The 26,251-nt window shown below is 48.4% G+C and overlaps 1 protein-coding gene across 4 annotated transcripts in view; it reads right to left on the reverse strand.

Annotated features, from left to right (window-relative positions):
- The window catches only part of LPCAT4 (lysophosphatidylcholine acyltransferase 4), a 2,084,283-nt gene that overhangs the window by 581,425 nt on the left and 1,476,607 nt on the right, over nucleotides 1-26,251 (reverse strand). For 3 of the 4 annotated variants that reach the window (XM_069633760.1, XM_069633761.1, XM_069633763.1), the window contains exon 12: nucleotides 10,778-10,876. In XM_069633760.1, the coding sequence (XP_069489861.1) occupies nucleotides 10,778-10,876 (99 nt within the window). Of the gene's footprint in view, nucleotides 1-8,476; nucleotides 9,432-10,777; nucleotides 10,877-26,251 lie in introns of those variants that run through there. The other variant, XM_069633762.1, reaches the window with a different exon arrangement.

The raw sequence follows: 26,251 nt of genomic DNA on the forward strand, positions 1-26,251 counted from the left end.
AGCAGGGCTTCACCAGGAGGTTTAGTCGTCGAAGTGGTCCTCATCCTTCAGATTCTCTTTGGTTCTCTCGATCTAGTGGCGACTCTGCCTTCCAAGTCCCAGAGACCTGCTTTTTATGCAGTTTTCCCCCATTCACACATCCTGGCTGTCAATCACACAGCAGGGTGGCTATCCTGGCAGGACAGTGACCTAGCCAATACAACAAGAGTGCTACTTGGGTTTCCACAGGGACCCTGTACAGGGGTCCTAAAACCCCTCCCCCACATCCTGTCTACTCAAGACTCTCAGGGGCCCAAGGACGGCTTGCGTGCAGAAAATCGCCAAAGAACGGCGAACAAAGGAACCAAACCTGGTTTGGCGTTCAGAGTAAAACACGAGAAAGACCTTTACAAAAAGAAATGGTGAATAAACCCAGCCGGAACCAAATAAAAGTAAATGGGGTCCAGCGGATTTAAGTTTGAGGTTACTAACTTAGCCTAAAACAGTACCAAGGCTATTTACATAGACCGCGGTAGGAAAAATATGGTAGATACCACTGCCACCAGCCAAATCATAAAGAAAGGGGGACAAAATAATGTTCCATCAGATACAGACAAAAAGGGATAACTATTAACCCTTTCCAGTACTCTATGGAAGATAGTTTATACTGGGTCTGTGAATTTAAAAAGACTAAAAGTCAATGGCAACTTTACATGTTCTGGGAGACAGTAGTCAGTCCCAGAAAATGGAGTTTAAAGTGGGACGTCTGAAAAAGACAATCCTGTGTCACTGCACTAAAGGTGCTGTGTGACACACAGTAAAAAGATGATGGCTATGGAGTAGGTGAGGCTCCATAGTCTATGAAGACCACACATGTAAAACACACAGCAAAACACATGTCAGAGTGGGAAAAAAGGCTCACACTCTTACCAGGTGAAAAAAAATCCTAGAAATCCAGCAAAGCTGCTGAGGGACTCAGTAGGTAAGGGAAATTAGCCATTCTGGAGAATTCTCCCTAACAAGCCCTGCAGATGTCCAGCAGGGACACACCAGAGAGGAGCGCCGGACAACGGTCGGTTCGTCAACCAATGACAATGCATGATGCAGCCGGAAAGACACCTTGAGATGGAAGCCTTGGACAAGGCCTTCCCATGGTTCACAGGACCAAAGTTCACAAACAGTTGTGAAGACTTACGAAGTTTGTGCATGTCCCATAGAACTTTAAGGCATCGTCGAGCGAGTGCAAGGCCCTTTCAGCTGGTGACAAAGGTTTTGGGGAAAAATACAGGTAACACCAAAGGTTCGTTGAGGTGGAATTCGACTGAACCTTCGGCATGAAAGAGGGGTGCATCTGCAGCACCACAATTGATTTGTGGAAAGTCAGGAATGGTTGCTTGCAGGATAGGGTCTGGATCTCACCCACCCTCCTGGCAGAGGAAAGACTTTTTCCACAAGAGGAACTTGAGAGGGGCCTGGTGCGTAGGCTCAAATGGGGCCCCATGAGCCTTGTCAGAACCACGTTGAGTTCCCACTCCGGGGCAGGAGCCATCACCATTGGGAAAGATCAAAGAAGTCCTTTGAGGAACTGCTTGACGAGTCGATGAGACCACAGTGACGATCTTCCCGGAGGCCTGGTGTAGCGGGAGATAGGCCAGCTTTGGAGAGCAAGTACAGAAGAACTTGCAGGGCCGGGACCCTCAACAGGGTAATCTTCTGCAACCGGCACCACATACCGAAATGCTTCCACTTGTGACCATAGCACTTCAAAGTCGACGACACCCTGGCCTTGGCAAGGACCTCTCTGCAGTCCGCAGGGAACTCATATCCACCAAACTCAAGGGCTGCAGGAGGTACCATAACCCTGGGTTGTGATGCAGGACTGCGTCTCCTTCCCTGGTGAGAAGCTCCAGAACTACTGCTAGCTTGACCGGGGGCCGACGCTGACAGACTGAGAAGGTCTGGATACCAAATCTGCCTCGGCCACGCCGGGGCGATGAGCATCATCTTGCACGGACACCGAGTGTGTTGATGACTAGTAGCAGGAAAGGGAATGGGGGGGAGGGGGTATGCGTACTGGAACAGTCCTTCCCACGGGAAGGGGAATGCATCTCCCAGGCTCCTCAGCTGGTGGAACCTGCTGGCAAACTTCTTGCACTTGGAGTTCGTCACCGTCGCAAACAGATCTATCTGGGGCCTGCCCTACTCGACGAACAGGCAGTCCACCTGATCCTGACGAAGCATCCCACTCGTAACAGGAACGCAGCTCCCTGCTGAGGGAGTCTGTGATGGAGAGGGACGAGGAACATCCCCTGTCCGACGTCTGAACGCCACAAGTCGTGAGCCTCCGTGGAGAGCGCTGGGGATGGAGTGCATCCTTTTTTCCTGCTGTAAAACATGGTGGTGGTGTTGTCCCTGAAGATCTTTACCACCTTGCCTTTCAGGAACGGGAGGTACGACTTGAGGGCCCAGACCATGGCCTGTAGCTCCAGGATGTTGAACTGAAGATCCTTCTCCTCTGGCAACCACAGGCCTCTGGCGTGCAGACGTCCGGTGTGTGCTCCCCAACTCGTCGTTGAGTGACAGCTTGCTGTGAAGCTTCCGGATACCTGTATCCAGCGGATGTCCATGAATTTCTGGAGGGGCTGCATCTGCAACCTGCAGAGCCGAACGAGGCAGAAGCAGGACGACATCATGCCCAGCAAAGACTTGATTGCTCACACCGTGGCCGTCCTCGTCGACGACAGCCACTGCACCTTCACCAGAATGGCTGCTATCCTCTCATCCGAGAGAAATACCAGGTAAGACACTGAGGTGCCTAGGAACAGCGTGTTCTGCGATGGTGTCAAGCAGGACTTTTGATAGCTGACAGAGAATCCCAAATTTGTTAGCTGGACGGTTGTCTGTATGTCCTGGGGACAGCTCCAGCGAGCGGGCGCGAAGCAGCCGGTCGTCCAGGTACGGGTATACATGTATGCCCTGTAGGCATAGATGGGTCGCCACTGGTGCCAGGCACTTCGTGAACACTCTGGGGGCCGACTTCAAGCCTGGACTGGTAGTGCTGTCCCTGCAATACGAAGCATAGAAACTTTTGGTGTTTTCTGTGAATGGCGAAGTGGAAGTAGGCGTCCTCCAGGGCCAGAGACGTCAAGAAGTCTCCTTTTTCCAGTTGGCCAAGCACGTGTTGCAACGTGACCATCCTGAATTAATGGAACTTGAGGTATTTGTTCAGACGTCATAGCCCCAGAATGGGCCTCCAGCCCCCTGTCTTCTTTCTGACCAAGACGTATCTGGAATAGATTCCAGAGCCCCAGAGTCACTGGGGAACTAGCTCTATCACCCCTTTTTGCAGCATGGCCCGTACCTCCTCCAGGAGCTGAGGGATGTGCTGCTCAAGACGCGCCACCAGAGATACGTGGACACCTGTGCTGAAATCCCAGCGTATGTCCCTAGATGAGAGCGTCCAGCAGCTATCTGTCAGTGATAATCTTTTCCCACTTGCTGACTAACTTTGCCAGCCGGCCACCCACTGGGGTGCACGGGTGGGGGCCAGACGTCCTGGTTGGTTCAGGCTTGCTTGGGAGCAGGCGTCCTGCCCTGCGGGTGATGGCGACACTGTCCTCTGCGGTAGCCTGGAAATGTCCTCTGTAGGCTTCCCGAGTAGTGGATATAGAAGGCTCACGGTACGATGAGGAGAAACCTTTGGATGACCTGCTTGACTTTCCTCTGGAGGATCGAAAGGAAAAGCGGTACTGCTGGAGGGTGTCCAGGGAACGGGCGATCTCTGTACCTGCGTTGATGGCCTGTAGGGACTCGTCAACGACTTTCCCAAGTAGGGTATCTCTGTCGAAGTGCATGACCAGTACCTTCACTTGGACCTCCTGGCTGAAATTCTTGGCTTTCAACCATCCTTCACGACAAAGGCAGACACCCATTTGCCAGAACCCTATGTCGGCGAAGTCCAACGCCACTGTGATGGCATGAACCGACGCAACCTCCCCTTCCTGGAAGAGAGCAATTGCCTCCATCATCTTATTGTTGGGGAGAACTCCAAAATCAGGGCCAGTTTGTACCACAGCTTCCTGTCGCACCTGGCTAGGATAACCAGAGCATTGGCCGCCTTAATGGTAGATGCCGAGGTGTAAATCACCTAACTTGCCATGGCGTCCATCTTCCCCTCGCTGTCCGGTAGGACTAAAGGGACGAGGAAGGGATAGCCAACCGTTTCCTCGCTGCCGCCGATGACAATGAATACAGTGATGGTTGCGACCTCAGGCACTTGGGTGTGGATTCCGGCACCCAGAACCTCTTCTGAAGCCTATCCAGTTTTGCCGTAGCTATGTTCTTCATGAGGGCCAGGCCCTCCTCCCACACGTTGTCCAGAAGGGGCACCACCATGATTGTCTTCCTCTTGGCCTCGCGCCTCTGGTACAAGAAACACTCCTTCCTGGGTTCTTTGGGCACAAGCTGGAATAGCTCTTAGGCTCTGGCGATCATGGACTGGAACAACCCCACCTCATCCGGTGGTGACAACCTAGGCTGTGGAGACCCACCACGAAGATATCCTCGTCCGTCATTGTCGTGTCAGTGCCTGCGTCCGAGTCCGATGTGGAGGCTGAAATGGGTGTGTCGGCTGATGCTTCCTATCTTCGCCGGCAGCCGATCGGGAGCCTGGGGGACCATTGGAACTGGGCTATTTGGCATCCTCTTCTGGATTTCCGACACAAAGGTGTGGAGGGTCGACAGGACATCCAGAGACACATCCCTGAGATGGCGTGATCAGAACACTAGGCCCTGCGCCGTCGATGTCCTTGTGGACCAAGTGTAGGGATGGATGAGAACTCCAAGGCTTAGGCAACGACCTGGGAGGGCTGATCCAGGGGCTCCTTTTCTCCCCCCCTTTTTCGACCCTGAGGGGCTGGAACCTGGTTCTGAGACTGTGTTCCTTTTTTTGGTGTGCCGGCAGACTTTGCCAAAGTCACTGCTTGGTTCTGCTCCTCGGGAGCAGGGATACCTTCTGCGCTGCTGGGGCTACCTTCACAGGGGCAGCCCCTTTAGCTGTCATGAGAGCAGCCGCCACCAACTCCATTGTCGATGAAGTCTTATCCTGTGTCGATTGGGCCTTCTTGGGCAGGTCGCCCTTCTCCTCCATCTGCGGCTTCTTTGGCTTCTCCTGCAGTTTAGCCGGGTTGGATGATTTTCTTTTTGAGGAGGAGCTCGACGGCCGGCTGGCAATGGAGGCATAGGGTGATGTCGATTGTACCCTGTCCACCTTGGGCCCCACTTCCGCGGCGAACACATTGGACTCGGACTTGCGGTTCTTGGTCTTGTCTTGGGCCCCCATGGATGAGGCACCCTCAAAGGACTTAGAGGACCGGTCCTTGGACCGGCCGGTCCTGGGTGAGGTATAACCCTGCTCAGAGCATAAGTCAGAGGCTGACACGTTCAGCCACGCCGCCACTCTACTGTGCCTATCCTTTGTCTTCTTAGAGAAGCTGAGGAATATCTCGCACTCCACTTCCTTGTGGGCCGGGTGCAGGCAGTAGAGGCATTGTAGGTGCTTGTCTTCAACAAACACATTCCGTAGCCTGCACTTGGTGAAGGACTTGAGGAGGGATCTTCCCTCCTCTTCTGTCATGGTCGGAGGGCGCGAAGTAGGCCCGATGGCCTTCTGGAATCTTCGACGATCTTCGCCCTCAAGGGGTGCTGAAATACACCGGCAACGGATCCCCGCTGACGGCAGATGGAGAAGCACACAGGCCATCACCAAAATAGAACCTTTTTCCATTGAACACAAGAACAAATGAAGAAGTAGCTCACAGAGCAAACTCGAGAACTACCAACACTGAAGCGTGTGGTACAATTCTGAAGAGGTGCTCAGTGAGAGGACAGTCACTGGATGGGGGCAGTATGACCCAGAGCACAGTGATTGGTTTAAAGGAGAAATACAGTTTGTAAGTGAAAGTGAAACTTTTCTTTTACTGACGATTCCCAGCCTGAGGACAGGGAATATTCATGAGCATGTGAATCCAGGCTAGACCCCATGCTGGAGAATTGTAATTATTTAATTATATAGGGTTTTTTACTGCATTATCATTGTGTCCACTTGTCGACTTGACCCAGCTAAAGCATTTTTTCCCGGCCGCATATTCACAAATGTTGGAAACCATCGACTCGCACAGTCAAGCACCGACTCAATTAACAGAGTCCTGTCTCGAGGAGGACTATACACCGACTCACCGCTAGACCAACTCGACTGCAGCAAAGTACATAAAAGTCAAGCACAATGTTGTAGAGCTCCCAAGACAAAGAAAGAAAGTACTGTGACATAGCATTGTCACTCTGGTAGATGCTTGGGACCACAGTGACTTTGAAGTCCTCCTTCTCCGCCTTTTTCCAACAAGACGCCTTCTTATAAATTGACATTATGCCAATTGGGTGCCTGTACACTCCTGCTCATCTAGCCGGAGTGCCATTCTTCAACAGCTTGCATTTTCTAGGTTTCTTTTCAAGGGTGGTATGTTTTCTTTGTTTTTAGTTATTTGCATTTTTATTGTTTTTATCAAAAGTCAGTATTTTTATGGAACCTTGATTGGACATTTTTAATTTGGGGTCTTCTGACAAATCCAGGTAATTCTTCCATTCTCCCCAAGGGGGAGCTACCACAATTGGGACTAGGGTGATAGGCCTGCTCCACTTAGTACCCCTTAGGGGACAGAGCAAGCGGGATCTCAACAGGGTGACCACCCCTTAGCGGACAAGGAATCCCCAGATAAAGCCGTCACCAAACCTCCCTTTAATTCAGAGTCCCAAGTATTATATAGGTATATGGGGACTGAGCAGGGTCATAATGTGCGTGCCCTTTAAAAGGTGACTGGCTTGGTTTCTGATCCAGTTCTGTTAACACCCATCCCAGAAGAAAGGGACTGATGCTGTCTCCTCTCTAGTTACAGGAAGGAGTGACTCAAGCAGAAGCAGAGAGCCATCCTGAGGGCAAAACGCAGAAGCCTGCACTGGAGCACAGAGGGACTTCTTGCTTTGAGGAGGAACCTGGAGGCAGGACCACACGAGAACTTGGTGGGCAGAGCGCCTATGGATGATGTCAAGTCCTGGAAGGCAAAGAAGCCACAGAGCGCAGAGCTGCCCAACTGAGGGAGAAGCGAGTTGTTGCCGGAGCTGCATACCAGCAGCCTAAGCCCTGTCGGTCGTAGGCAGTAGGAACCAAATGATGTAACCAGACAGAGTAATGGTTCCATGATGAACAGAAAAACCGCCTGCCCCAGATGAGCACAGCCGCAGGAGAACAGCTACATGGCAGACCGAAAGGAGGAGGAGGGCGGTGATGCACTGAGAAATCCCACGGGGTGCTGAACCTGAGAATACCCCATGAGGGGGTGAAAGCCATCTGAGAAGCATGGGGCCAGATGGCCCACGGGGGGCTAAACCGGAGAATACCCAACAAGGGGGTGAAAGCCACCAGAGAAACAAACAGCCTGATGCACCAGACAGCCGGCAAGGGGCTCAATCTGAAAATACCCCACAAGGGATTAAAAGCCATAAGAGAAGCATATGGCCCAGGAGGTCAGACAGCCCACAACCAGCTGAGCGCGTGAATATCCCACGAAGGGGTGAAAGCCATAAGACAATCAGACTACCTGAGAGGTCAGAGAGCCCACACCGGGATGAACCACAGAACACTTCAAAAGGAGATAAACGACATACTGTATCCGAACGGCTAGATAGCACACCGCCGGGTTAAGGGAAGTTAACCAGAGAGTACTGATGTCAAAGAATCAGGAGTCATCAAAACTGTGGTTACAAAACAGAAACAAGTGCAGAAAGGCAGATAATCCAATGTACAGATTAACTCTCAACAGTGGTCCTGAACAACCTTCTCTAAGTGGGGAGGAAGACTTAAAGCATGTAGTTTTGATAAGAGGGGAGGAGTGCAAAAGGGAGAAGAGAGGGGGCATGAGAGATCATTGGGTGGGGGCTCAGAAACCAGCCACCAGAACCAAGTATAGAGGGGACAAACTTACCCAGGTTTCACTTTTGTTAGTTTATCAGTGGTAGGGATAGAGCACAGGATAGAATAGGTTTGGGCGGAAAACAGAGTTTTTGAGAGAAATCCTGATGAGTACCACTTTATGGTTTTCTTTTAAGCTAGGGACACTGATCATTATAGCTAAAGGGATAGGTGAGGCATTCTTTTCTTGAATTTCTTAAATAAAACATATTGAACCATGTCTTCTTGGCCGTCTCCTATTTCTGACTTATCACACTTTGTACTATTGCTCTTTAGGTTGCTACTGTTACCAGCTCACACCCCTCCTCAAGATGTAGCCTGCCCTCGGCCTACGATACAATATAAGTCAACGGAGGTATACCTTTTGGGTTCTTATTGTTTCACCTTTATGAGTGGGATCACTGCTGCTTTTGTAGTAGTGGTGGGCTGAGTAGGCATGTGAGGAGTTAGAAATGAGAGTCGTACACAAGGCAGTCATAGTTTGGGTTAAATACTTTTATTAAAAGAAATGGGGTTGGGAACAGGCCTTTCTGTCCCTGCAAGAAAAGGTGTTTCCATACCTAAAACCAAACACTTAGGATCTGTCTGTGTCAGGATGTCAAAACAAAACTGTCCAGTGTCCACAATTCTATTCTGACCCTCACACTAAAAGTAAACTCTAAGGTGCAAACGGGGAAAAGTCTTTAATCTTCACTGGTTTGTAAAAGTGTTCATAAAGGAAAAATTACTCAAACAAAAGTTTCTTCAAGGAGGAAATTCTTGACTCCAGATGGTAGTTCCCTTCCCCAGGATTCTTCTTTACTCCTTGAGAGATTTTCATACACAACTGTCCCATTGAAACACTTGTGTAGAGGCACGTTATAAATGGCACATCATATCATAGCACTGACCTCTCTCGGTCAAGTATAATAGCACAAAACTGTCTGCTTTCACAATCTTGGTTTCTTTCAAAAACAGTTCTTTGGGCTTTTCTTGGCCAAACACAAAAACTGCTTGACTTCTCTTTTGGTTTATCACAATCTTCTTCAGTTAGCTGGTGTACTCTCTTGCCAGGACTTCTGCTTTCCACACTTGATTATCCTGGTGTATTATTTGGCCAGGACTTCAAATGCCCACACACTTGTCACTGCCTGGAATACTCCGCTGCCAGGACTTCTACTTATTTCCACCCGTTCCAAATGTTCTTCATATAAGAGATTTGATTCAAATACCCTTTTCTCAATACGTCCATGATCCTGCTTTTCCTTATGTAACATTCTATTGTTTTCATCTGACGTGTACGCCGATACACCCCGGTGTCCCCATTGCTCACAAGAATCCTCCCTTGTCTCTGGCGGCGTTGGTTTCTTCTCCTGCGGTCGGTCGGTAAAGCTATCTTTTTCACATTGCTCAATCTCCACTTCTTCCTCGTCTCAGTACTTGATGAACTCTGGGAATATAAGTCAAATGCTTGATTTAGGGATTTTGGATGAGCAAAAAAAGGTTTTGATGGCAAAACTGTTCCACATATCTAATCAAAGGGGTTTTCCTGCTGTTCATCAGAAAGGGGGTGGAAACATGGCAATAAGCCTTGAGGGTTTCAGGCAAGGGGATGTTCTTCTCAAGGAAGGATGGGGAATACCATGCATCTCCAGATGGAGTCCTATCATCTCCCCGGAGGCTGTCTCCTCCCATGTGATCCTCCCTCATATTGCTTCTCCGAGGGTCAGGATCAGATAGCAGCTGCCATCCTCTGGCCGCATGGGAGGAGGTTACCAACGGGGAATCAGTGATGACTCCATCAGATTCATCACAGCTGTTTAGCCACTACTCATCTTTGTACTCCTGCAAAGCATTAGTTATTTCGTTACATTATCTTTGACTTAACACCATTCAAGAAGGTCAATCAAACTATCCTTCAAACAACTTTCTATTGGCCTACAACTACTTTCTTTCCTTTTGGTTTTCAAGCAGCTCATATTCTGTCCCCTTGGCCTATTATCTTTTCCACCATCTTGGCATCTCACACAACTTAGTACTTTGACCCCATTTTTACATGCAACACCCTGTATTTCTTTGTATTGTCTACACTGCCACTGAAATACAGATGGACTTTTAGTATGTGCCTCGTTTCACCATACAGCTTAATGAATCTTTCTATTCATCCAATCTTGGATGGCTCCCTTTTCTATAAACTGCAACTCTAGTAAAACCAAAAAGTTCTTCCAGCTATTCTCACCTTCAAGCGTATATATACATCCTTCTTTCATACTTTGTACTCTTAATTTTAGCCTGCATGCAACTTAGATGTCATTTCTATCAAAAACCTTTTTTTACTAAAGAGTAGCAATAAATCAAGTAAAAATAGCTCCACTAGAGCCCCCAATCACCTATTGCTGACCACCAAAATACTCTATCAATGGACTGCCCTCTTTTGTTTCCTGCTCCATTACCTCAGAATCAAGTGCAACCCTCTTAACCACATATCAAGTCCAGCAATGGGGGAGAGAGCAAAGAGGGAACTAGAGGGGAACTACAGTACTTCAACTGAGACTACTAAGGAACCCTGATTCTGCACTCTAGCCCCTCTGACCTTTTATTTTCAAGAAACAAGCTGCACTTTTCGCCCAACACTGTTACTACTTTTAGAAATGTAAATTTTCTAGTTACAATAAATATAATTATGTTTTCTCCTTCAAAAGACCTCAATGAAAGCAGCAGAATGGGACACACTGTTGTATAAAGAACATACAAGACAAGATCACCCCCAAACGCTTTCCACTCTTTCCTCCATACCTTGAATGCAAGCTGAGTCAAGTCCTCTGCCCGTTTTGAACAATCTTGTGCAGCCACTGACAAAATAACTTCATGAAAGTCCACTGCTCCATTTGCGTCCTAAGGAATGATAGATACTAGGTAAACAGACCATCTCAATAGTGACATTGTTAATCTCTAAACAATGTTTTAAACACAAACCTTTGGAAGTTGTCCATTTAACTTCAGATCTGAAATGCATTTGCACATATTTTTTTGAATATATTTTTGAAAAACAAATCAAACATTCTAAATCACTAAATTATTGGCAAGCAGTACACTAATTTAAGATTTGGAAAATAGCCACAGAGAGACACAACTGACTGGGTATTGAGAGGTAACTCCGTTTGGCTTCTAGAAGCAATTGATCCAGATAGAGGTTAAGGGTGATAGAGTTAAGGATACAAAACTCCTGTTCCTCCACTGCAATTTATCCCCCGCTAACATATTGAGGACGGCATTCACATACACACACACACACACATAAATCTTCTCATCCTAAGAGGAATCAAGTGAAGAGAAGGGTAAAAAAATGTACTAGTACAGACACTGTATTGTCCCCATACTCCAAAAGATAATCCTTCCAGATACGTCATTGATAGTACTGATCTCTTCACGAAACGCTGCACCCATCCGAAGAGGTAAATCCCTCAGGGTGAGGTCAAGGGGAAATCCCTTTGCATCCCAAAAGGCAAGTCAACCTCCCATGGATGTCATGCAGCATAAAAGCAGGGGACACTGTACACTCCTCCCACCCAAAGAGGTACATCCTTTAAAAAGCCAAGGATGAGGGCGCTAGCGAGCCGTCCAAGATGGCGTCCTCCCTGTGAGCTCGGTGTAGCTCCCACGAATATCCTGAAAAATCGCTGCTTCCGTGGGGTGTATTCCGACAGACGCTGCCTCCCCCTTGTAGAGAAAGCGATTGCTCGCAGGGGGTTATATTCATTTCATCGATCCTGTGGATGTGTGTGGCGAATCTACCACAAGAAGGTGCCGCCCCCCCTTCCCCGCGGACGCGAGGTGCGGCCTGCGTGGGCGTCTGCCTCGACCCGGAGGGTCCCCGAGCGGCGAGAGGTCCGGCGGTCGCTGAGCCGACACGGAACCAGTGGAGCCTGGACGAGTTGACTGAGGAGAAAAAGAAGAAGGCAGACGTCCGGCCTGGGCGGACAGGTACGAGCGTTCCACGCACCCCTCTGGCCCCCGTGGCCACGGCAGCTGTCGCACAAATCCCTGGGTCTCCCCGAGTGACAATCATATGATCGGAGACCATCCGAGCATTGGGCGGCTCCCAGTCCGCCCGCAAAGTGGGGCCAGCGGCGCTCCGGGAGCGCTGTCGCGCGGTCATGGGAGGCGACGCTGGGCAGCATAAGAGGCCCAGGCAGCTGGAAAAACCCGGTCCCGGGGTGAGAGGAGGGGCGCGTGTGAGCGGCAGCGGAGACTAGGCCGCGGTACGTTAAGCGGCAGAACCGGCGGCACTGCACCTTCTCACCCCAATGAAAAAGACCACCACAGCATTAAACAACCCAGCTTCTCAAAAGCCATCATAGACACGCCAAATCCTTACCTTCCCTGCGAGGCAACAAGTCAACGCATCCCTCTGAGGGATTCCAGGAACAGCAGTGCCAGTAGTGGAACTAAAAACAGTTTGAGAACGCAGACGCTTTAGCCAACGTTCCCACAGCCAGCCGGCACGCTCCCACAGCGCCTCCCGAATTTCCACCAGCAGGTCCCAGACCCGCACTGCTCACCAAAGGTGGTATAGGAGTTTCCATAACAACAGCAACTATGGGGAAGACAGACAGGCTCCAGAAAAAACTCAACTTCGAGGGCAGCTCTTCAACCAAAGCACTTGCGGCCAGTAGTCACTCTCAGTCTCCAATCCAAGATGAGGCTGTGGAGCAAGATCTTGATATTCGAGAAATCCTGCTCAACCTGAAAGCCGGTATAGGCAGCCTTGGGAGCAAACTCGACACCCTCTCATCCAAAGTAGACATGCTCCAACACAGACTAGAAAAGCACGCAGACAGATTGGACACGGTGGAGCAAAGGGTATCAGACCTCGAAGACGGCTCGACCTCCCTTACATCCAGAGTGTCCACACTAGAATCACAAATGAAAGCGGTATGCGCCAAAAATGAAGACTTGGAAGGCCGCTCCAGGCGTAATAACATCAGGATAGTGGGCGTTAGAGAGCACCAATTGGCTACCAGGATGGAAGATGATGTGGAAAAAATCTGCATCGAGCTGTTTGGAGAAGAGGTCCTTTCCAAGATGTTCGTCGTCGAGAGAGCCCACAGAATACCCAATACAAGGCCAATCCCAGGAGCGAACCCTCATCCAATTATAGCGAAGTTGCTTAATTACAAAGATCGCGACACAATTCAGAGAGCCGCCAGAGACAAAGGTGACCGCCAATTTGAGGGGGACAAAATTCAGTTCTTCCCAGACTTCTCTTAAGCGGTACAGGCCCAAAGACGATCGTTCACAACAGTGAAACGCAGGCTGCAGGAAAATCAAATTCAATACTCGATGCTGTTCCCAGTCAAGCTCCGCATCCAACACGAGGGCAGAACCCAATTTTTTAATACACCAGAAGAAACAAGTGACTACCTGGACCGCTCCGGATGCAGACCTGTCACAAATAACGGCAGATCACAAAGAGGCAACCGACCCAGAAGAGACCCTCCGTAACTTTCGCCAGACGGTTACACATTATGATGGCAAAGTATCACCCAGGCGCAACTACTTTCACCACCACGGAACAAATCTAGTAACAGACGTGGGTAACCAGCCCCTCTTGGAGGGCCACCAGTGCCCCATGCACAGCAACGTTGGCTGTTTTGCCAACAAGAGTTAGTTCAGTATGGGCCAGTTGGGGTTTGCCCACTCAAGGCAGTGATCCCAGTTCCAAGAAGTCACCAAGTATCTTGCACCCTCATCTCTCGCTGACCTCACCAAGGAAATCAAGCAAGCAGAAGCCAAGAACTCAGATTCCCCCCGAACGCCTGGACTCCACGCCAGCCGTTGAATCTCGGTCCAGCATGTCCATGAAACCTCCCCCAAGAGACAATGACGACATATAAAATTGCCACATGGAATATTCGTGGGGGCAACCACCCGGCGAAAACGAGAAAGATCCTCCAATATTTGCGAAGGCACAAAATTAACATTGCCATTCTACAAGAAACACATCTCACAAAGTCCTCGGAATCTCATGGGGCTGCCACCGGTACTTCTCATCCTACTCGTCATATGCCAGGGGAGTCGCGATACTGATAGATAGGAGAACGAACTTCAGTCTGATCGACTCAAGGAGAGATAGCGAGGGGAGAGCTCTGCTGGTGAGAGGAATACTAGCCGGTAAAGAGGTGGTCCTGGTTAACTCCTATGCTCCCAACACAGACGGACCAGATAACTTCAATTGGGTGCTGTCCAGGCTGGGAGAGATGAACGCAACGACCATTATATGGGGAGTGGACCTCAATACCCCACTCGATCCCAAGCTTGACAAATCACACAATACGTGAGGGTCGCCCTCGAAAGCCAGTGCCCAAGTCAAAGAGATCTGTCAGGCATTTGGTCTAACAGACACATGGAGAAACCATAACCAGAACACCAGCGAATACACATTCTACTCGGCAGTTCACCACTCTAGTTCACAAATCGACTATATCCTAGCCTCAGCCCGCAGCCCGTTTCAATGGGAAAAAAGCCAAATCATGCCAAGGTCCTTTTCAGACCACTCCATGGTCGTACTTGAAGCCACCCCAGCAGGCTCCGCAATCCCTGGTCTTCACTGGAGATTTAAAACAGGTTCACTAACTGACACTGTTTTCGCAGCAGAACTGAACCAGGGAATAATCTCCTTCCTTGATACGAACAAAGACTCAGTCGACTCAGCCAGTACAGTGTGGGAAACACTTAAATGCTATGTGAGAGGAATATGCCTGGCAAAAGAAAACAGCATGTTAAAACAAATCCGCAGAGAACTCACGGATACTGAGCATCGATTAAAGGACCTAGAGCTCAAATCCTCCGTCTCCCCAGACCCACGACTCCAAGCTAAGATGAAAGTGGAACTCAAGCACTTCAGAGAAACAGCCGAAAGAGAACTCAAATTCATGGGCCGCAGACATCAGGTTAGACAACATGGAGAGGGTCAAAAGCCTGGAGCCCTGCTGGCCCGCCTACTCTCGATCGATAAAGTTGCACCTCGCATTGAATGTATAAAGAATGCACAAGGCCAACTGGCATACACGGAAGAAAACATCTGCAAGGCATTCTGCGACTTCTACCGCACCCTGTACAGCTCAAAGGGTGCTGCAGATCCAGGAGCAATACAAGAGTTTCTTAATGACACTGAACTTTACTGGGTCAGCGCAGAACTACGAGAACCCCTGAACGCTTCGATCACACTGGAAGAGATCCAGGAAGCAATAAAGGCCCTCCCAAACACGAAAGCTCTGGGTCCAGATGGACTTACTGGAGAGTTTTACAAAGCACGCACTTCAATTGTGGCTCCCCTTCTAGGTCAGGTCTTCGAAGAGTCGATAGAATGAGGTTCACTCCCACCCACGATGTGCGAAGCCAATGTGATGGTACTATATAAGACCGGCAAACCTGCAGAGGATTGTGCCTCTTACAGGCCGATCTCTTTAATAAATCTAGACAACAAAAAACCTGGCAAAGATTCTAGCAACGAGATTGCTCCCACTGATGCCGGCTCTGGTGCTCGGCGATCAGGCAGGCTTCATCCCAGGTCGTAGCACAACCTATGGCATCAGGAGGCTGCTCGCCGTTATTGAGGCTCTTGACCCGTCACAACAGGCGATTGCAGTCCTCTTGGACGCCGAAAAGGCGTTTGATTCCGTCGAATGGCCCTTTATGTTTGCAACGCTCAGGCAGATGGGTCTAGGCAACTTCTTCCTTAAACTAGTGTCACTATTGTACAATAAGCCACTCTCCTACATCACAGTAGGTAACACTAGGTCCCCAGGCATCACACTGGAACGCGGAACAAGACAGGGCTGCCCGCTCTCAGCCCTCATCTTCGCCCTGGTTATGGAGCCCTTGGCGTCGAGGCTACGGGCCGAACATCTTCACCGCGGATTGAAACTAGGGCCCCATAAACTGATAGTCTCTCTCTACGCCGACAACGTCATGCTATACGTCAGCGATCCCAAAACAACTTGAACCCTGTAATGAGGGAAGTGATAAAATTCGGAAGAATGTCAGGCCTCAAAACAAATCATTCTAAATCAATAGTGTTTCCTTTAACCCCTCACACGACAGAATTCAGAGATGATCATGGGTTCAAATGGGAAAAGTCCAAAGTGCGCTACCTGGGCATTTATGTGTCCAGCAATCACCACAAGGTATTTAGAGATAACTACTAAACAGTGTTACACTCCATACAAGAACGTGTCCAGAGATGGAAGTCTCTTCCGCTGACGCTCTGGGGCAAGACCTCCCTGACGAAAATGGTCATCCTCCCCAAATTGCTCTCTCTTTTTACGAATATCCCACTACTCGTACCCAAATCCTTCTTTAAAAAAGTCAAGAGTTCGATTCTAGAACTACTCTGGGCCGGGAAACCGGCACGAGTGGCCTACAGCACCCTAACGTTGCCAACAGAGAGGCACTCCTAGACGTTGAAAATTACTATTGGGCGGCCCAGGCACAATTTCTGAGTCATTGGTATTCGGCTCACTATGTCCGCCCACATGTGCAAGTGGAAAGAGCCCTAGCGTCCCCTGAACTGCTTAGCGCAGTCATAATTAGCAATCTCCCCGTCCCACACAAGACACTAAACACAGTACTATCCACTTACGCTATCTGGAAAAGGATGGCCAAAGAATATGGCATAACCATACGTTATTCCCCCCTACTCCCCATTAAATTCATCCCCGGAATACCCCTCACAAATGAAAAAGTGTTTCTCATATGGGTAGACAAAATGAACCTTCAATCTCTGGGAGACCTGTTCCCGGAGGGCACCTTTCTAACCCCACAAATGGCCAAAGACAGAGGAGCTAATTCTTCCCTAGATGTATTCCTTTATTTTAGACTACGCCACACCCTCCAAGGGGTATTCCCCACATTCCCTCAGCAGCCACCCACGTGGACCCTGCTACACAGTGTGATCCAAGCGCAGGGAGAGGGAAGATTGGTGTCAACCTTGTACAAATCCCTTACACAAGACACTCGAAAGCCCATCCCCCGAGCCCAGCGGAAGTGGGAAACTGCCATTCTGGAGCCAATACCCACAGAAGACTGGGCATACATCCTTCGACAAACCAAAAAAATTGCATTAAATACGAGATATAAATGAATCCACTTTAACTTCATTTACCAAACGTACTACACCCCAGCCAAGAAAAAGAAGCACCACCCAGAGACTTTGGCCCAATGCGAAAGATGCTCATCCGATAACGCAGATTTCTTCCACCTGGCATGGAGCTGCCCAGGCGTGCACCGCTTCTGGTCCGCCGTCATTCAGAAAACTTCCAAAATTGTGGGAGAGCAGGTAACCCCGCTCCCTCTGGGAGCCCTCCTGGGACTTACCAGACACATGCAACCAGCATCACGCAGGCTGACGGCACTCCTTATGGTCCTGGCCCGGAGAAGAGTAGCCATGACATGGGGCAGAAGCCCGCTCCCCATGATTGAAGACTGGGAAAAGGACATCATATATTGTCAAGACTTAGACACAGAATTCATTAGAACGCTTCCATTACATGTGCGTCCCCCTGATATTTGGGGTCCATATGTGTCATATCTGATGAACAGCACATAATCCTCAGACTCAGAAACCCCAAACTCTCAAACAGGACAGACCGGGTTAATTGGTCCTTGAGAGTTGATCACTCAGGAGTGAAGGCATCGAACACAGTTTTGACAAGGCATCTGCACAGAATACGGGGGATGCGAGGGAGGGGAGGTGACTAGGAAGGGATGGGTATGAGGGATATTGTTTAATGCGCACCCTGTTGGTGCAATTTTTGATTTCTCTTTTTGTTATGTACAGAAAACATTAAAAATAAAGTTCTTAAAAAAAAATAAAAAAAGCCAAGGATGTAATAAGAATGGACACCAAGCCCTTCCACCAACAAAAGGATATGGAAATGTTTAAATGTTACGGTCCCCCTATGAAGGAAAAACAAGACTAAAGAAGAAATGAATTACCTCTCTGTAATGTTCTTTCTGAAGTATGCTCCTCCCACAGATTCCTCTTATATGCACAGCTGTCATCAAATTCTTTTGTCACCCGGGGGCTCCACATCAAATACTCTTGATGCCTGTAAGTGCTCCGCGCTAGACATGTCGCCAAGGCCAATGTATATCGAAGTCCATGCGCCCATTACCACAGTTCTGCCTTTTCCCTAGCATTCAGCCGCTGGGGGAACGCAGAACAGATACATTATACGAGCTATCTGCCAAGAGGGGCAGGTTGGAAAGGCGACGAGGCGATGGAAGGAACATCCATCAGAAACAACATTATTTGGTGGTAAGTAATTTGTTCTTCTAATGGATTCCTTCCTCCCACGGGTTTCTCATCTATGATAGATTCCAACATCACTATGTAGATCTGGAGGAGGGAACAGAGCAGGGGCCAACCAGCTAGATCAGAAAACTCTGGAGGACCGCTTTGCTGAAGCAATCACCCTGCCCTGACCGGAATTCCACGCAGTGATGTTTGGTAAACTTGTGCAACAAGGACCACAAGTCCGCCTGGCAGATGTCCCAAGATGGGGATCCTGCCCGCCACTGCCGGCTCTGTGGTTGAATGAGCCCGGGCCCTCTCAGGTACAGCTTTCGCAGCCAGATCGTAGAACTCTGAAATGCAGAAAATGATACACCTTGAGAGGGTCTGTTTAATCCCAGCCCTGCTAGCACGGGAACCAGCTTAGCCCACATTGAACTGTCCATCTTTCCTGATGTGCCTCGTTTGAGAGACATAGCAGCCGAGGGCCCACACTGTGTCAAGCCGATGGAATCTTTCCTCTGCCTCGCAAGGATGCGGCAGAGGAAAAAACACAGGAAGGCGGATCTTTTGAGAGAGATGAATGTCTGAGACTACCTTAGGAAGGAAGGATGGTCCCACTGTCGACATCACCTGCTCTTTGGAAAAAAAACCAAGTAGAGCGGTTTAACAGACAATGCCTGCCACTCGCTCACCCCATCGCGTGGAAGTGATGGGCACCAGGAAAATCACTTTGAAGGGGTGGGGGGAATCTTAAAAAGCAGTAATGTAGGGGCTCAAACGGAGTGCCCATCAAGAATGTGAACACTAAATTCAAACACCACACCGCAACAACTAACTGGCGAGTGGGAAAGTGATTGCACAATGCCTGAAAAAACCGCCAAACTGCCGGGATCTTTAAGAAAGAGCCTTGCTCTGGGGTTCTCTTAAAGACCAAAATAGCAGCCCAGTATCCCTTCACAGTGCCAATCTGAAGTGTCTTGGGCCAAAGCAAGCAGATAATTCAAAACAGAGGGAAAGGGTCCAGATTCCTCTCCTGACACCAAGCACAGAATGTATGCCATCTGGAGGCATACATACATTTCATGGCTGGCATTTGAGCTGAAAGGAATAGATCAGGATGTGGACCCACAAATCCTACTCTTTATATCTCAGCCACTAAGCTGCCAAGCATGAAGGTTTGGGTTGCTGAGGTTCCGGTGGAGGACTTGCCCACCAACTGTGAGGGCAGATGTATGTTAGGGAGAATTCTCTGTTTAGACTGAATTTCCTAACCTAGTGAGTCCCCCAGCAGCGCTGCTGGATTTTTGGGGTTTATTTTTTTTTCTCCTGCCAAGAGTGAGACTCTTTGCAGGAGATTGGAGTGTGTTTCTTTGACTCTAGATGTGTTTGATGGGCTATGGGGTCTTTTACTCCATAGGGCTTCATGTGTTTTTGTGATGTGTGTTACACAGCACCCTCAGTGCAGTAACACAGGGATGTCATAGTGACTCCCCAGTATAGACTCCATACCCTGGGACTGACTACTGTCTCCCAGGGTCTGTAAAGTCACCATTGACTTTACTAGTCTTAAATTCTGAACAAAACCAGTACAAACCATCATATTGTGGACGTACTGGCTGGGGCAATTCGATTGCCCCGGGGTCTGTTAGTCGAGAGGGCACGTCTCCGTCCCCCCTGATCGAGTTTTGGCTGGTGGCAGTGGATACTACTTTTTATATTCAACCGCAAATATTTCTCTATGGGATTTTCCCATTGTTCGAGGCTACTATCTTTATTTATTTAATTACGATAGCCTCGAACATACCACCAGTTTATTTAATTAATATTAATTCTCCGGTTGGTATTTTTTTGCCAAAACTCGGTTCTAAAATGGCGTTTGTGTTCTCTTCTGTGACTCCAACCCAAGTCGAGCCCTTTGTTCCACTTTTTGGCGGGCTTCTCCACAAAAGCCCTCCAAAGTGGTGCCACTCTGTCTGGGGTACTTAGGAGGGGTGGAGGTGGATTTAGGCACCCTGGACTGAGTTGCCCAGGCAACTCAACTTGCACTCCGTCCTGATTGGCCCAAGTGGTGAGCCGGCCGGCTCACCACTTGGCAGGTTTGAGTGACAGCTAGGCTGAGTGAATGGGGGTTTTCTGCATAAAAGCAGGGCTTTGGGGACTGGAACTTCAGAAGTCGCCACAGGACCCAAGAATCCGACGAGGGAGAAGCTGAGCCGACCTGCCACGACGACACTACTGGTGGAGCCCTGCTGGACAGTCTCACCACTTTTCCCAACGACAGAGGAGATCTCCTGCCGGAGAGTGTTCTTCCTTTGACTGGTGGGGATAACCAGTTTCACCGTCTTTTCGCCTTCCCGACGTATCTCGTGGCCGCCTTGCCTGTGCCAAGCACCCCAGCAACCGGATACCACGTTTTACCACAACCGCGAATTAAAGGGTAATACCTTTAACCGGAAAACTCTGCGGCTGGTTTCTTCCCTGGCAGTGCAACGACCTTCATCTTTCCTCCAAGTCGAGATCTTCTCTTCCACTGGACGACGACGAGACTTGCACCCGCTGCCAGGAACAACTGCCACCGCTGGAGGATCATTCCCACTTAAGGTACCATGTCCCGCCCGGCTTCCCTTGCCGCCGACTGTACGGGATAGATTTAGCCCCCGGCTTTCGAACCTGGGTTAGCCTGGGACACCCTGGCTAAACTTTTCTGAGCCTCTTTCTTTTTGAACTCTCTGCAAGACTTTCTAAGAGTAGTGTAACTGTGTGATCTTGGGCGCATTTGTGCTCTGCTCTCTCTAAGAGTGGGCCCAGACTATGGACTTTGGCTCACAAGTGACTTTTGCTCTTCTGCCTTGCTAATAGTGTTCCTAAAGCTTAGAGTGGTGAACCTTCCCATATTCTGTCTTTTTCCCTCCCTTCTTCATGAACTTGTTGAAGTGCCATCTATAGTTAAGTGCTCACCTCTGTATGAAAATAAGTGGTGTTAACTAAGACTTATCTGATAAGGAATAAGGGTTCTATGTATTATAATAGTAACTGTGTTTAGAGTGTTAAGAGTGCTGGAGTGTTTCAAACAGTGTGTTTTTAAATAAATAATTATATACTTTTATACCAAAGCTCTGGTCAGTGTTTGCTTGTATTATTGTGTCTAAGTGCCTATTGTGCATACTTTGCATACTGCCTAACTCTTCTTGAGGGAAGTCTGACTGCTCAGCCACAGCTACCAGGTAAATCTGGGTGGTACAGACTGCTACCAAGTGGGTTTACTGCTAACACCTGTAGTCCTAAATCTTTTGCAGTGTTCCCAAAGGGAACTGGACAGGTTTCTGCCTAACAATGTACCCTCAAAGGAAGGCGCCAGGGAGGGCAAATGGACATGTCAGAAGTTCTAGGCATCACGATCTGAGGGCCCAGTCCAGAACAATCAGAATCAAAGTAGACCCTAAAAGACACCCTAAATACAGGCAGTATACCAGGGATTGGCAGGAATGCACAGACTAGATGGAAATTCCGCTTGATCGTGAGTGCACCATCCTCCGCCCCCCAGAGATTCTTGCCAAAACAATTCCCTAGAGCAGAACAACTAGCACTACATGTTCACACTGAAAGCAAAAAGGTCTACCCGAGATGTTCCCCAGAAGGTAAAGATCTCCTCCAGAACTTCCTGGCAGAGCTCTCACTCGTAGGAGGCCGAAATCTGTCTGCTCAAGACATCCACCATGATGTTCTCTTACCCTGCCAGATGGGTCGATGTCGGAGACACCTTGTTCTCCAGAGCCCATAACCAAATTACTACTGCTTCTCTGAACATAGGCAAGGACCCTACACCACACATCTTGTTCGGGTAATGAATGGCCACTGTGTAGTCCATTAGGACAAGCACATATTTGCACTGTACCGAAGGGAAGTATGAGACCAGGACTAGCCTGATCGTCCTCTGCTCCTGCAAAATGATATGACCAGAGACATAGAGGGGGGATCAAAGACCACTCAATGTCAGATACAACACTTAAATTATTAAAAGTTTAATTGGTTTCATGCAAACATACCAGAAAGCAAAAAAGAAACCTTTGACAGTTTACAATTCATCCAATTTTTAAAAAGTACCAGAAAGCGTCACCTTTATACCAAATCATAGTACTTCAATGTGGTAGGCTCCTTCCCCAGACAGGAAAAATAAACAAAAGAAACCCAAAAGTGACAGCCATTCCCTACCTTCAGAGTGAACGAGACTTTACAGGGTCCAGTGATATAAACCACAACAGGGGCATCAATCAATCCCTTCATGTGACTTCTGCTCTTAGAATTAGCACAATGAATTTCATTGCCACCAATAACAACCCAACCCTCTGCCCCAGTAACACCAACTCCCACCATTCATCCGCTGTCAATTATTGTAATTTTACCCAGTTGCTCTCCTAGGTAGAGTGTCCGGAGTTCAGTTAAAGCCCTGCATCTCATTGCCAGATGGGCTAATGATTCAACCTGGCCTCTATCTTCGCAATACAGACAGTAGGCATTTCCCTCCTGGATTTGGTACCTTCTCAATTGCACCTCTTTTGTAGGCAAAATGTTCAGCCGACATCTCATCAGGAGGTCTGTATAATGAGCCGATGGAAACTTCTGCAGGTACATTGGTAGGTCATTCAAACCTTTCTTCTCTTTCCACAGACCAGGCCCTATCTTTTGCATCTGCGTTTTCAATCCAATCCGATTTTCCAAGCAGGACTAACTTTTGATGGATTACCCGCGAGAACTTCAGATCCAATATTTTGATGGATTAGGACTCCCTCTCTCTAATTTCCAATCTTTAATAATGCTTTCCTCCTGATATTGGGTCCTTAATATAGCAAAGGGGTGTGGTCCCTCCCTCATCGTACATTTCCTATATAATGAGATAGACTTCAATAGTGCTACAAATGCCATGGATTGTAGGCAGTTTTTTTTTCTTTTTTTAATTTCTTTTATTAGTTTTCTATCAACCAACAAACAACAACCAAACTTGCAGTACATCTTACAATATATCAAAAATGTTAACACCACAATCGTTATTGACTGCTTTTCCCTCTCCCTCCACCCTCCCCACCCCCCGAGCCTACATCTCTTCGCGATCTACTTCTGCAGTCTGCAAAGGGGTTTCCCTACTCGCGCTCTCCACCGGATCCTGGTCGCTTGACCACTCGTGTGGACTCAATCCAGCTTACCAGGGTTTCTGCTTCTTCCCCCTCTCCCCCCCAATGTTACTAGCATCCTGCCATACTACAGATTCAGCGTCTGCCCATTTCTGGAGGTCTTTCCACCATCTCTCAATCCTGGGTCTGTGACACACCTTCCATCCCATGGCGATCCTACGCTTCGCCAGTATATACGCCAAATCTTTTAGTTTGCCTACATGTTTGAGTTTACGTGTTCTGGGGAAAGCCCCGAGCAGACACGCCCATGCTATTCCCACAGTTATCTTAATCCCCTTTTCCTCCAATCTGAGCGCTATTTCTCCCCAAAATTTCTTGATTTCCGGGCATTTCCAGAACATCTGCGTCATCCCAGCATTTTGTTCGCCACATTTGGGGCATATTTGCCTTTCTGCATTAATGAATTTGGCTATCCTTTGAGGTGTCATAAGCCCTGTGGGTTATGAACAACTGTATTTGCTATAACCTCGCATTACTTGACACTTTCTTGTGGTACCCTTGCGCTCGCTTCCCCATTCCATCACTCATCAGGGCACCCACCTCCTCCTCCCAGTCCTGTCGTAGTTGTACCACTTCCTCTCTCACTTTGGACATTACCAGCTCTAACCTGGATATCTCGTGCCCTCCCTCTGCTGTATCATATTATTTCTATGGTGGTATCCGGTTCTTCTTCAAATATTATTTCTGACCAAGTTTCTTTAATCCGCTGTACCACCCTGTGATATGTAATATATTGTCCTGTATGTAACCCTGTTTCCTCCACTAGGGTCCCAAATTCCTTTATCTTCCCCTCTTGCCAAATATCTCCTAATGTCGCTATTGCTACCGGTTCACAGTGTTTGATTATCTTCGTTAACTGCACCTCTTTCCCTGCCAGTACAACCAATGGCACCTGCGGGGAACACAGTCGGATTTTCCATTATCTGACAGGCCTTGCGCCATATTTTCCACCCCAGTGTCATCATCTTTGGGCGCTCTTTCATGTCTGGTTTGGACAGCCATATGATTTCCTTCAAGTAGTATGAGGCACAATCCTATCTAAACAACCTAGATTCTGAGGTTGGGTCTTCCGATAGCCATTTTGCCACATATTGTAGTTGGCTCGCTAGATAATACATTTTGAAGTTTGGCAAGTTTATGCCCCCCTTATCATACGCATTTTGCAATTTCCAAAGGGCGACCCTGTGCCTCGTCCCATGCCAGAGTTACCCTCTACACATGCTGTGCACCTTGTCAAAGAATCGTCTTGATATCAGATATGGTATATTCCCAAATTAATGCAGTAATCTGGGTAGGACCACCATTTTCAACATTGCCCCTCTCCCCATCATCGCCAGAGGGAGCTTTACCCAAAAACATCAGGCTATTTTCGATGCCCTTGCCCTCCTTCTTGGTATTATGCTGGTGTTCTGCCTCAACCGTATGGTAAATGTCTATCCCAAGGTATCTAAACGTATTAACCTCCCACTGTATTTGTAGAACTCGCAATTTCTCTAGTGGAATACCGACGTATCTGCCCATAGGGAATATGCATGATTTTCTGGTGTTCACCGCTATGCCCGACAGCACCACAAATCGTTCCATTACTTCAAGAACATATTGGAGGTTTTCTTTTGGGTATTGTAAATACAACAGCATATTGTCAGCGTACAAGGAAATCAAGTGCTGTTCTCCATTTATGTTTATTCCTATCGTGTCATACTGTTGCCTTAGATATATCGCCAAGGGCTCTAATGCCAAGATATACAGCATGGGGAACCACGGGCATCCTTGTCTAGTACCCCTGCTAAATTGCCATCTTTCTGATATTATCGCTCCCATTTTAACCCTGGCCAGCGGTGCGCTGTACAGCAATTTGACCCATTTAGGATACCCAGGTCCTATCCCATAACTGGACAGGGCTGCTATCAGCCATGGCCATTTAACTGAGTCAAATGCTTTTATTGCATCTAGCAATAAAATTGCAATTTCCGAAGTTCCCCTTTTGTGTGTTCTATAACTCGGTGTAGCCGCCAGAGGTTGTTAGTTATATTTCTATGTGGGACGTACCCAGTCTGGTCGGGTGTATTAGTTTGTCTATAACCCTTTTCATCCTGTTTGCCAATACCGCCGTGAGCATTTTACTATCTTGATTAAGCATGGACAACAGTTTAAATGATCCGCAATCTTTGCCCGGCTTATTGGGTTTAGGGAGTGGTATAATAATCGCCTCTCTCAAGGACTCCGGCAATCTTCCTATTTCGTTTGCCTCATTTAACATAGCCAAAAGCGGGGGGAGCAACTCTTGTCTGTATAGTTTGTAAAATTCACTAGGGAGGCCGTCAGCCCCCCGGGGTCTTGCAAGTGGGTAGCTGCACCACCACCTCCTCTAGTTCTTCCAGGGTTATCGCAGCGTCTAGGTCCTCTCGCTCCTCCGCACTAATTCGTGGCATACCTTTATCTTCCAGTGTTTCCCTTATGTCCCTGTGGTCGCTTCCCCCTTCATCCGCATACAGCTGTTGATAGTATTTTAGCAATTCTCTTTTCACGCCCTCTTGGGTATCCACTACCTGCCCATCCTCCTTCTCTAGTGCCCTGATTGTTGGTCTTGGGGTCTCACTTTTATATAACCATGCTAACACCCTTTCCGGTTTATCTCCTCCCGCATGTTGTCTCTCTACATATCTCTTATAATTTAAGCTGCAGTCTCTCCCAGTGTCCCGCACATTCTTGTTGCAACCTGCTCATGGTTTCAGTGTCCTCTTTAGTATTGCCCACACTTCTCATCATTTTCTCCAGCTC

The sequence above is a fragment of the Ambystoma mexicanum genome, chromosome 13 (assembly GCF_040938575.1).
Source record: "Ambystoma mexicanum isolate Mex_15411 chromosome 13, UKY_AmexF1_1, whole genome shotgun sequence".
Taxonomy (NCBI): Eukaryota; Metazoa; Chordata; class Amphibia; order Caudata; family Ambystomatidae; genus Ambystoma; species Ambystoma mexicanum.